The 12,874-nt window shown below is 41.7% G+C and overlaps 2 protein-coding genes and 1 long non-coding RNA gene across 3 annotated transcripts; 2 read left to right on the forward strand and 1 right to left on the reverse strand.

Moving 5' to 3' along the window:
* Positions 1-1,011: 1,011 nt before the first annotated feature.
* On the forward strand, positions 1,012-2,346 carry LOC104423057. Its single transcript, XR_005551010.1, has 3 exons — positions 1,012-1,113; positions 1,616-1,709; positions 1,859-2,346. It is a non-coding gene; the product is annotated as an uncharacterized LOC104423057 (long non-coding RNA).
* A 651-nt stretch (positions 2,347-2,997) lies between these two features.
* LOC104444347 (ATP-dependent DNA helicase 2 subunit KU80) lies at positions 2,998-10,629 on the forward strand. The gene is given in 13 exon segments (XM_010058001.3): positions 2,998-3,127; positions 5,081-5,173; positions 5,464-5,515; positions 5,784-5,915; positions 6,305-6,708; positions 7,126-7,270; positions 7,273-7,411; positions 7,518-7,713; positions 7,818-8,024; positions 8,944-9,111; positions 9,226-9,543; positions 10,105-10,235; positions 10,357-10,629. Coding segments are annotated over 13 exon segments (2,061 nt in total). The 5' UTR covers positions 2,998-3,112; the 3' UTR covers positions 10,418-10,629.
* A 958-nt stretch (positions 10,630-11,587) lies between these two features.
* On the reverse strand, positions 11,588-12,541 carry LOC120293671 (putative F-box protein At4g38870). The gene has a single exon (XM_039313376.1). The coding sequence runs from the start codon at positions 12,539-12,541 to the stop codon at positions 11,588-11,590; it is 954 nt and encodes a 317-aa protein (XP_039169310.1).
* Between the last annotated feature and the right edge of the window lie 333 nt (positions 12,542-12,874).

The following is a 12,874-nucleotide window of genomic DNA, read 5'->3' on the forward strand; positions in this document are numbered from 1 at the left end:
ATTTGGGAAGGTTACCCGCCATTCCATGGTACATATTACTCGATCTAATCTTTTTTTTACCAAGTCCGCTCCTGCTCTGTTGTTGGCCCAAGTGTAGGCACACCCTTTACTATCAACATCCATTAGGGAACAGTCGTTCAAAAGCTCACGAAAAGCTGCTATTCTATAGTGGTCAGCCTCCTTTTTTCCCATCTTCTCCCAAGCGTATAATATTTCATTAAAATCCCCCATACATATCCATGGAAGTAGGTTTTGTGACCGTATCTCTCTTAATTTCTGCCATAAAAGTAGTCTCTCCCCATAATTGGTAGGTGCATAGAGGAAGGTGATTCGCATGTGGCTACCGCATATCGGATCCTAGCATTCCACGTCGATGAAGGCTTTAGTGCTGTTAATTACTCTTACATCCACCTCTGCACTCCACATAAGTGCTAGTCCTCCTGCAATTCCTTCCGGGTTCTCGAGGAATTTATTTGGGAATTTTAGGCTTTTGATAACGCCCTCAACCTTCGACTCCTTGTTCTTGGTCTCCATTAAGAAGACCATGGTAGGCCTTTTGAGAGCAACTAGAGCTCTCAGCTCTTGGAACGTCAGGGGATTGCCTAGCCCCTGACAGTTCCAGCTTATGATTTTCATGACGTCTTTGGTGGCTTATTAGGGCTAGCCACCAAAGCCCAATCGTTCCCCTCCTTGACTATCTGAACAGGGGTATCCAGAAGCTCTGTTTCATCCATAAGCAGAATGGTGTTCTCTGCTTCTTTTTTTTTTGTTTTTTAGCTTTCTGAGTCTTCAAGCCTTTCTTGCTGTTTCTTACCTCCCCCTGAAAGTTCTCTTTAGGGAAATCAATGCACATAATCTGCTTCCCTTTGTCTTTCTTACTGATGTCTGTTGCCGAGCCTTCGTTTTTGTTGTTATCCGGATAACATTCTGCCCTTTTCTTTCCGCGTACTATAGAAGCTCGCATCTCCTCTTCTTTTCTAACCTCTTCTCCCATACTATTTTCTGCTATAGGCGTTTCAGGAATTATTTCTTCTAGATCTGAATTTATTTCAAGCTAGCCATAAAATGCTTTCCAATAGGGGCTGTGATCACGAACTTCCGCCTTTAACCAAGGTCCGTACTTCCCTATCTTATTTTCTGCCCATTTGGTCTGCTCATAGGGAATTTCCTCACAATCAGTGGCATAATGCCCAATTCTCCCACATGTGTAACAGTAATGTGGCAGTCGTTCGTACTTAAACTCCACCCATAGCTTCTTCTTCCCTATATCCAATATTGCTCCCGATTTTAAAGGTGAATTCAAATCCATTTCTACTCTCACCTTTCCTGCCTTTTGTGGGCCACTTCCACTAGTCTCCATTTGTATCTCGACAACTCGGCCCACTCTTTTAGCCAATCCAGCCACCACGTCCTCTCTAAACCATCCTGGGGGGATCCCTCTCATTTGAATCCAGAAGGCACAACGAGTATAGTCATAACAAAGTTGAACCTCCGGTCACATTGTTTCAAAGACTAACGATTGCTTTGCAAAGGACCATGGTCCTGTTTTCTTAACTCTCTCTTTTTCTTCTTCAGATTGAAACACAAAGGAAAATAATCCTGGCTCTTTTTGCAGGCAAACAACAGACTCAGTTTTCCATGCCTTCTTCATTACAGTAGTAAAAGCTTGGAAGTTTACATTTGGCTTGGAGAACAACTTCCCAAATAGAGTAAGATTACATTCTTGCATTTTATTTGGAGGGATTTCAGTTGAAACTTCGACCACATCACTTTCTGCCTAGAGGTGTCCTAAGCTTTTACATAATGCTGATAGTCTTAGGTCATTTTCGTTCTCACCTTCCATTGCTTCGATTTGCAGGATGTCGCCTATTCTCTTTGCCTGCGCTGAGTTGAGTTTGGGTCGTTGTCCTTCACTGGATTGAATATGTTGAAGACTGGGTCGTTGCACTTTGCTTCCTATTGTTTTCGGATTTGCTGATTCCGTGTATGTTTTGGGGTAAATGGGTGGAGATTTGGGGTTAGATTGAAGGGGGCTCTGTGAATGTGTAGTAGGTTGGCTTGGGATTACTGTGCGATCAACTGGGGAGGGACTTAGGGTTTACGGTACCGTGGACAGGGGAGAAAGTAATGTGGTGGTTGTTCGTGAGTGGGTTCATGGTGTCATTGATGGGAGGAAAGAAGGTTTGGGATTAGGGTTTGTGTACCAGATCTGGAGTGCCCGCATATCCATCGGGGAGGAGCAGCAAAGCCAGCATCATGGGGGTTTTAGGGTTCCAACAGTGCAATCGGCCATTTGAGGGAAAAGGGGAAAGCTCTACCCTGGGTAGAGAGAAAAGCTCTCTGCGCGAGAGATTGCATTTTAACCAACCAAGATCAATTTGATGAGGTTTTGATGTGGAAGGTGGATTCACAAAATGAATTCGGGACGGTCATCTTAACATGTTTAGACCCATATGCTTTGAATAGTTTATTTTCCATTTCTTTGTTAAATCTAAGCTAGAATTGTCTTATCGTTATATATAATGTAATATATATATATATATATATATATATATATATATATATATATAACGCATATATTATGAGACTGAAAAAAAGAAAAAAGAAGAAGACAAAACAGCTAGGCATTAGTCTTCCGTTCAATGGTGCGCAGCAAGAAATCAAGCAGCCCTAAACCAGCCGGTTTTGAAACTCGATCCACTCATCTCTATCAAACAGTCCAGAGAACTTAAATTCCATGATTTGAGAAGATCTGTTCTCTCGATATAAGCGGTTTGCACGACACAGAGCATAAAGAAAATTTAACAAATCTGAATATGATATAAATGAATTTGTGTCGTAAATAGCCCGTTTATGACAACACGAAATTGATCCGCTTATCCCATCCACGATTCGATACAATTAGTTTCAAAAGACCCCATTTACCCCTAAGATTTATCAAACTAAAAATTCATGAACGTGTTATTTTTGCGCTTAATTATTTTTTATTTTGAATAAAGAAAGTAGCGCTAAAAAGTGAACAAGTCTCCCGGCCCTTCTTCTCCCAAAAGACTCGAGCTTCCCTCGCAAGCTGCTACATCCTCTCTCTCTCTCTCTCTCTCCGTGTCTTCCGATGGCTCGGAACAAGGTACTTTCTCAACTCCCATCAACCTTGGACCGTGTTTGTTCATGCTTCCTTCGTTTCTTCCCGTGCGAATGTTGCTTCCGTGTTCGTTTCGGTTCGGTTGCTTCGCTTTCTTTATGTTTTAGGTTCAAATTCGGTGATGCCCACATCGTGTGCTGACGAAAGGCGACGGCTTTTTGTCGCTATCGTTCTGTTTCCGAGGTTTTATGTTCTGGGTTTTCTACGCTTTTCAGATATCTGTAGCGTTTAAGGCGAAAGGAATAAAATTGCTGTTGATTGAATCGAGAACAGCTTCTTTGATGCTGGGTGGGGATAGTACTTCTTTATATAATCGCCCTCGCACGAAACCTCCGAATGAGTTGTATCTGCAAGTGGTGAATTTACCCATTTCGGGGCTTCCTGTACTAGTCTTTTGGTCATTGGATCATGAAAGACTAATACAATTTGATTGGAATGTGGTTGACAAAGAGGACATAATTCAGCCCCGCCAAGTTTATCGGCATGCAATTGGGTGTTGCATAAGTATGTGGTTTCGATATTCCAGTGCATGAGTTGACGCCAAGCACTTACTTTTGCCACACCAATTGCTTACCAAAATTACCCAGTCATATTCAGTTACTCATCCAACCAACTTTTGCATTTGGGTTTTTGAAACTCTCCCTTCTTATTAGCCGGCTTCTCTGTCTCTCATTGCCCAGGGCATGAGTGTCACATGATATACTTTTGTGGCGAGCTGAGATGCTTCCTTTGTTTCTTGATGTCATTATCCTGCTGTGAGATATTCTTAATCTGTTTAATGGGACAAGCTGCCTCTTCAGAAAGGACCTTAAATTTGCTCAGTACTTAATGGTTGTTCGTCTAATAGAGTACAATCTGTCGATAAATCGATTGCCTTTATCACATTCCACTTATGAAAGGGCATTCTGTACAAGTGGCATGCACCCTGCAGTCAGCCATTTCTAGACTCGCTGGTATACTTTTTCTTAAAGTGAAAAAGCTCTCCCTAGAAAATGAATCCTGCAATTCCTTAAATCCTGATATTTGGACAGTTGGGTTATGCAATTTATTCTAACAAGAGGAGTAAAGTAGGCATTTCGAGCAAAAGTACATGCAATGAATAGTGTTCGACTTGGGTGAAATCATAGTTGGTTGAATCACCTTAACTTGTTCTACATGAAGTTTATAATGAGATTGAAATTTTGGCAGGAAGTCAAAGTTCTTATCAATTGTATGCTACGTAGGGGGAAACCTGTTTAGTTTTCCAGGTTCATTATTAATCATTCAAGTTTTACTTGGACTTACCTTATGTTGAAATTTGGTTTTACCAAAGGAAATGGCAAATGTTGGACTCTTAATATGTGGTCACAACTGAATACTTTTATTTGCATCTTGAGTAATATAATGATCATGTTCTGTGTTGTAGTTTTCAGAATATTTGGTGTGTATAAGAGTTCTGATGGTGTAAAAGGAAGTCTTTTGTTCACATAAGGAAACTATCTCGGCGATCCATTTATGTAATCTCAAGTAATGTCATCCTTTGGTAACTCAAAATTTAGCCTCACAACTACGAACCTGTTTGGTTCAACTTTCCCCCAGCAGTTATAGCTACGAAAAGGGTGTTATAGCTTTCATAAGGTGTTTGAGGAACTCCTAGTAACTACAGCACCCTCACAGTTGTAATAGCTCATGGCATCTTTCTTTAAGCTGCCTCATCCAACTTTGAGGAGCTTCAACTTCAAAAATATGTTGCCAAAAACATATGTTACAAGATTTTACAGCACAGCTATGGTATAACACGATGCGACTTTAGCGCCGCTACAGCTATGCCAATCATACACTAAGTCATCCCCTTGTTAATATGCATATCAATGTTCATTTAGTCAGTTAGTTTTCTTCTACCTTGGTATTTCTAGTTGTCCCTGCAAACGTATGATAATATTGAATCTTTGGTGTCAGGAAGCATTGGTGTTGTTGCTTGATGTAGGACCATCGATGCACCATCTTCTCCCTGAGGTTGAAAAAATCTGCTCAATGATAGTACAGAAGAAGGTACAGGCACATCGATTTGTAAACTTCTGTCTGTATGCTTGTCTGTCTATCCCTTCCGTAAAGGCAGAGAATGTTCTTGCACCTCGGCAGAGGAGGATGGAAGCCAAAGAAAGTCTGAAATTTTGTGACTTCTTTCACTACTAAATACTAGTAAATTGGTCTCCCTCCTCCTGTATTGTGTTCAGTCAATCTGTATGTCCCCGACTTTCTCCAATATTAGGATTATAAAAGAACAGAGTGATTTGTTTTTCACTTTGAAGGAGCTAATATTCCTTCCAATAACTGTGCAGTTAGTTTACAGCAAGTATGATGAAGTTGGGGTTGTCCTGTTTGGAACTGAAGGTATTATACCTATTTCTGTGCTGTCTGATTCATTCTTTAGTTTGTAGACAGAAAGAGATGACGTAGTTCTGAATCATATCATTTATTGTGCGGTTCTTGAAGTGGCTAACTCCACCCGTGGTTTCTGCTCAGTGCATATTTCACTCTGCAAAAAATCATATCATTTTGCTTGAAGAGATATATGAACTGAATTTTTTAATACTTTCAAAATGTAGCTTCTCTAGTTGTAAGATTGAGAATTACTAACGTCGAACTTTATTTTGCTCAGAGACTACAAATGAGTTGACAATGGAAGTGGGTGGCTATGAACATGTCGTCGTTCTACAAAATATTAAAGTTGTTGATGGAGATCTTGTTGAAACTTTGAGGCAAATTCCTCGAGGGACTGTACCTGGTGATTGTATCCAAACTTTTATGAGTATTTGTTCTTGTAGAACGCTATTTTAGTTTTGCTGTTTACTTTGAGAATCTACTATTCTCAATATTCTGGATTATTACCTCTCACAGCTTTCTTAGTCATCCTCTCTTCGTTTCTAGAAGACACAGTTTTCAAAACAAATTATGGCTGGACTATCTTGCTACAATATCAAAAGAAGCTTATCTCTGCATGGATCATCATTTTTCTCTGTATATGTACCCTGTAACAGTGATATGTCTTTTACAGCAATTGAAAGAACCTCCTAGTATCATTTGCAGGAAGAAATATACTAGGACTTGGATGATGTCTTTATTTGCTGTGTTTGATGTTGTTGATTACCCTGCATCCTTGTTGCCTTGACTGCTCTCTAGTTCTTGATGCAATTGTGGTTGGGATGGATATGCTGATAAAGAAATATAGTTCGACAAACAAGGGGAAGAAACGACTGTGTCTAATGACTAATGGTTTATCTCCAATCAAGGATCCATACGAGGGTAGTAAAGAAGACCAGGTCAATGCCATTGCCGAGCAAATGACTTCACATGGCATGAAGTTGGAATGCGTAGTTGTGAGGGAAAGTGTAGTCCGTGGTGAAAATGTATCTGTGATGGAGGAAAATGATCGGATATTGAATCTGTTTCCACAGAAATCCTGCGCAAAGACCATCTTCGTTGAGAGCTCGACCTCTTTACTAGGTGCACTTAAAACTCGAAATATATCCCCTGTTACAATATTTAGAGGGGATCTTGAAATCAGCCCCAAACTCAAGATAAAGGTGAGTTTTATGATCTTTATGGAAAAAGTATTATTATATAACAGGTGAAAATTTTTGTATGTTTTCTACTTTTGGAAGCTGCACAACTGCTGGTTGCTTATTTACAGTTGTAAGATCACAATTATATGACATTTGAGAAGGCACCATGGGGATAATTTTTCCTCAACGTTCCTGCTTCAGCCTATTTCCAAGATGACAGCTAAACTTTGACAATTCGACATAGATTTAATGTTCTGATTGCTTCCATGTAATTGCTACCTTTTGTTCTTGAAGGGGAAATTTGTGTCACAGCTTGTTGACACCACTAGTGTAATGATTCATCGTCTTCACTTGTTTCTGTTAAGCTATTACAATTTCCGCTACTCCTTAGGAAATACGATAATTTATGACGGAATTACGAACTTGAAATGTAATCAGGTATGGGTTTACAAGAAAACATCGGAGGAGAAATTTCCAACTTTGAAGAAATATTCAGATAAAGCACCTTCAACTGATAAATTTGCCTCTCATGAAGTCAAGGTAGATTATGAGTACAAAAGTGTTGAAGATGCTAATAAAGTTGTCCCCCAGAACAAAGGATTAAAGGTTATCGATATGGACCTCAAGTAGTTCCAATATCTGCTGATGAATGGGATGCTGTGAAATTCAAGCCTGAAAAGAGTGTGAAGCTTTTGGGATTTACAGATTCTTCAAATATCATGAGGTACAATATAGCTGCCTCTCTTATATGTTTATTTTGGTTTTAAATTATGATGAGTCAGAAGTCTGATATTTTTCCTTTTTGATTGATTGCTCTGTAAACGTACTAGGCACCATTACATGAAGGATGTAAACATTTTCATCGCTGATCCTGGTGACCAGAATGCCATTGTTGCAGTTTCTGCTTTAGCTAGAGCAATGAAGGAAATGCATAAAGTAGCCATTCTACGCTGTGTGTGGAGGCAAGGGCAAGGAAATGTTGTTGTGGGGGTTTTGACACCAAATGTTTCTGACAATGATCACGTGGTATGTTTCAATATAGCATTGTTTATTTATAGTTCTTTGATCTTCTCCCCCTTTTTGGTTTGTGTGAGGCTTCATCTAATGTGCGCATACTCTTTTATGTGCAGCCCGATTCATTTTATTTCAATATACTTCCTTTTGCTGAGGATGTTCGGGAATTTCAATTCCCCTCTTTCAGCAATCTTCCAGCCTCATTACTGCCAGATGAAGAGCAACAGGAGGCTGCAGATAACTTTGTGAAAATGCTGGATCTCACACCTTCTGATAGAAAGGAAATGTTGCAGCCTGATTTTACACCGAATCCTGTTTTGGAGGTGAGGTGATCACTTGTCTAGTTTTTTCATAAAACCTTATAGCTAAACTACAGGTCACTCACCTGCTCCAGATAGGCTAAATTCCATACCATTTATCTTGGTTTCAAATGAATGGATAACCTGCTTGCAATTTACAAACATTGGTTTGACTTACAGTAATTTCGCAGTGTGGAATTTGTGGGTTTCCATGAACCTACGTAACAATTCCAAATGCTTACAAATAGCTTAATATGTTTCTAGATTTGGCTACAAACTTCTGTCAATTAGAAGTATGTGTTAATGTGAACAGTCACTAGTAGATTTCTATAACATTTGTATTCAAGGGGTATGGAGCTTCAACTTTTCCCACTTTTGTGATAAACCTTTCAGTAGCTTATTTTAAACCTGATGGAGTACTTCAGAATCCACATGGCCTTCGGAGGTGGTTGGATTGGTTAATTTTCTCAAGCAAAAGTAAGAATGGGCAGTCATTTCTTTCTTCAGATTTGGCTTTCCGAACAAGTTTTACTTGCATCTCTTAAAGACTGGGTCTAAATTTAATCTCCATCAGCACAGCGTAATAGTGTCTTAATGCCTGACCTTGTCTTGTAAAATGGAGGTTAATTGGTTATGATTCGCGTTTATATTTGGTTATATTGCAATGAGTGAATCGTGAATGCAGGAGTGAATTATTTTCACTAAACCCAACGGGTGTTACATTTTCAATCCACTAGCTGTTGCTAACTTATCTTGAACTTCATAAAAGAAAATGATTTCAGTTTGATGCTGGGTCAAATCGTGAGAAAAGCACCTAGTGTTGTAGATATGTGTAGAAAGTTGTTGGTTTTTCCTGTATTCAAGGGGCTTGAACATTATTTGTTGGGTTTCTCGGTTATATCTTCTTTCTTTTAAGCTATTTTCCCTGTTTACATGTTGTCAGCGTTTCTACAATTATCTTGAGTTGAAGTCTAAGCACCCAGATGCAGCTGTCCCGCCACTTGATAAAACTCTCAAGAGAATAACTGAACCTGATCCAGAACTTCTTGCCCAAAAAAAATCTGCCATCGATTCACTTCTTAGACATTTTGAAGTGAAGGAAAAGCCTAAGGTTAGTTTTTTTTTTTGGTAAGGCCTAAGGTTAGTTTTATTGAATCTCCTCTGAAACAGAAATGTCCAATTTCGCCTTTTTATGTATTTTGGCGATATCTTCCCTGGTTTGTAGCTGAAGAAATCGACAAGGCGAATGCGAGAGAAACCGTCTGGATCTGACGATGAAGACAACTACAGACGCATTTCCAGCAAAACCGAAGTCGAACTCATTGAAAACGGTGGCAAAGTTGAGAAAATTGGAGATTCGACACCAGTCCAAGATTTCGAAGCGATGATGTCACGCAGGGACAACCCCGAATGGGTCAATAGAGCTATAACGGAAATGAAAAACAAGATACATGACCTGATTGAGGACTCTTATGAAGGAGATAATTATGCTAAAGCACTGGATTTACTGGTTGCCCTTCGCAAGGGTTGCATCCTTGAGCAAGTACTATCTCTCTCCCCCCTCCCTCCCTTCTGTAGTTGTTTAATATGCAACTGTTTTTCATTTGAGTTCTTTTGTTTTGATTCTGAGGAAAATAAGGAAAACTATGTTGTTGATAATTTATGCTCCCTTTTTGCATCTAGAGACAACTTGACCTTTCTTTTTCTCAACATTATAAGAAAGATCTCATGCATGTGTTTCTTCGTCCCAGACTTCTATCCAACAATTATGAACTTCACCGTTTCTGAAATTGCTCATGGGACCCCCAAGAAGTGCATTTTTGCGTCTCTTTCTCTTTCACTTCATAGTTTTAGAATGTAACCATTTTGTCGAGTGACATGTCAGCTGGTTTTTCCATATATGTCGGGGCAAATCTTCAGTGCTAACTTAAATGTGCCTTGTGTCAATCTGGGCACACCATAATACATCATAGATGATCTTAAGTTCGTTTCACCTTTATTAAGCATGTAGGGTCTGAAGAATTTGAACTGTCGTTGCCTGTCTGGCTGGTTATGGCATCAATGGTTGATGATTGCTGCTCGATTCATGGTACGTCTTGCGCAGGAACCGAAGCAGTTCAATGATTTCTTGCACCAGCTCTGCAAATTCTGCCTGCAAAACGATCTGCGGAGTTTCTGCGATTTCCTTGCCACCAAAGGGATCACATTGATCTCCAAGACCGAAGCTGCAGACAGGTATCAGATCTTCCTGCATCATGCTTCTCTTGATATTGTTGAGACCAATTCCTTTTTCCCTCCTTCCTGTCCGTTTGGTTCATATGCAAAGGCTCATAAATCGTTCTTTCTACACGAGCAGCGACGTCACAGAGGAAGAGGCTAGAAGCTTTTTGGTGAAAAGTGAGCCAAAGCCAGAATGAGAATTTAGTTTCGTCTCTTCAATGGTCATGACAAGTAGTTTCAATCCTGTGATCTTGTCGATCATTATTGTAAATAGACGGCGCCAGGATCATATTTAGCTGTATGATGTTTTGCTGTTTGTACAGTTTGTTCTGCCTGTGCTAAATCTCAAGGGTGATGGAGTCTGCTGGTACTTTAAATTGTGTAATCAAGTTGAACATTCTTTCAGCCCCCTAAAGATCTCTCCGCACTCCTTCCATGTCGGGTTACGGTTCAGCTTCTCGTGGCAATACACGCTTCGAATTGCGCAAATACATCGGCCTTCATGCACGTGCGGCCGGCGTGCGAACTTATCGGATCTACACTCTCCCTGTAAATCAATGAATTTTGGATAAAGATCTTTGAAAAGCTGTCAAGCATGGAAGGTCAAATGAAGCGCATCATAGTAACAATATTAGATTATGAAAACCTTAAAATTAAGGCACGACCGCGAAAAAGATAACAAATTCCGATATTAAAAAATGAAAGTAAAATCAAGTAAGTGCCCGGATTCATCCTCTTTTTAAATTTTTTTTTTTTTTTGGGTCAGACTCTTTCTTTTTTTCCCTTTATTCTCAGATTATTTGCATTGTGTTTGTCACCTGAGGAGTGGAGATGCATGGGGCCGAATTCTCTCAAATCTATTTCCATAAACAAAAAATTTACTAAACAGAGTTTTGTTCTAAATTTATAATTGGGAACAAAATAATAGAAATTTTCACTGTTTGACAAGTTGCTAAATGGACCCTTAAAAAAAGAACTAACTTTTACTCCAAGTTCCCATCCTAGCTCAACTTTTATTTTCTTTTATGGTTAATACAATAAAAATCCTCAAATTAATGCATTCGTAAAAATAAAATTCTAAATTAATTTTTCGGTAAAAAAACTCCAAACTGTTTACACAACCGACAAATTAATTACAAACTAAAAGATGTCGAATGGTGATAGATTTGTCCCTAACTAAATTTTGGATCACAAAAGACCCGGCTTTTCTCACCAAAACCGAATCGAGGCTAGGACCGACTTGTCTGCATTCCACAATTTGGCCGGCGAAACCAAACTCACAGTGGTACCGACTAGTTACTCTGGCCGCCGGCAACATGCCGCTCTCTGCATGTACTCCGGCTCCTCGGTCGCCGCTGGATCATAGCTCAAGTCTCTCTTTCGCCTAAACTCAATCCGCCATTCCCCATTTTCATAACCGCGGTTAAAGGCAGGACGACCTTGTCCGTATTCCACAATTTGGCCGGCGACAGCAAGCTTACAGTGATGCTGCCCATCGCTCTGGCCAGCGATGCGCCACCTCTCTGCGCATACTTCACCTTGCCAGTCGCTGGATCGTAGCTCAAGATGCTTCCCTTCAACCTGAGCATTATCTTCTGGCCGCCGCAGCCCAGAAACTCTACGGACCGGGTACTAGTATTCAACACTCGCGGCACCCTCAGCGGGATGCTGTACTCCTTTGTCCACCGCCCGCCGCCCTCCTCCTCCATCGTCCACACGTCTATGCTCTCGTTCTGTGAGCAGTCGACGAGCCCCAGCGCTCCCCGGAGGACCATCAGGCGGGCGTTCTGGAACTCCGGGCATGGAGTCGGCACGAACTCCTCCTTCGCGAGGTCGAAGGACAAGATCCTTAGGCCACAGTTGTTTGCGTCGATGCCGGCGACACTGAAGTGGAACGATCCGGCAGCGTACACTGGGACTCCGAGGTAGAGCCTGGGAGGGACGCTCGCTATGTCCCTCCACGACCTCGAGCCCTGATCGAGGACCTCTGCCCTTGTCCCGCGGATCGCGTGGTCTCCATTGAAGAGCAAGCTCACGCGCAGGATCTTGTACCGGCCAGTCAGGCGGTCCAACCCGAAGGCGATCCGTTGATGGTTACCATTCTCGCTCGGCGCGACGCTTGACCCTGCCACTAAGGCGATTTCTCGTGTAAGAGGGTTGAGGAGATGGGTCCCGCCACCACGGCGGGGCTCGTCAAAGCAAAGCAACCCGTGGCACGAAACTTCCTCTCCGTAGAGCCACGAGCTCGCGACTGGTTCGGGGAGTGAGGTCACTAGGAGCTCATCACTCATTATGAACGGGGCTGCGAACCGGGGATCCATCCAGCTGGCAAGCCTAGGCAGCGGCGACTGCAGGAGCAGCAAGATCCGGGGGCCCCCGATGCCGCTCGTGGCATGCACCTCGGCAAAGCCTGGGTCGTCGATGATGTTGCGCCATTCCCGGCAGACAGGCCTCAGCCTGAGGAGGGATATCCCAGGTAGGCGAGAGAGGACGTTGCAGAGGAGGTCGTGAGGGAGCGAGCTCGTTGTCGGAGGAGATGGAGATGAAGTAGGAAGAGGAGGAGGAGGAGGAGGACGACGACGACGACGACGAGGAGGAGGAGGACGAGGAGGGGGAGGAGGAGGAGGAGGAGGACGACGGGGATGCTCGACATT

The sequence above is a fragment of the Eucalyptus grandis genome, chromosome 5 (genome assembly GCF_016545825.1).
Source record: "Eucalyptus grandis isolate ANBG69807.140 chromosome 5, ASM1654582v1, whole genome shotgun sequence".
NCBI lineage: Eukaryota > Viridiplantae > Streptophyta > Magnoliopsida > Myrtales > Myrtaceae > Eucalyptus > Eucalyptus grandis.

Bases quoted from the DNA above. Each gene is read 5' to 3' on its own strand.
- LOC120293671 (XM_039313376.1), bottom strand. From the start codon at position 12,541: ATGGATCCCCGGTTCGCAGCCCCGTTCATAATGAGTGATGAGCTCCTA.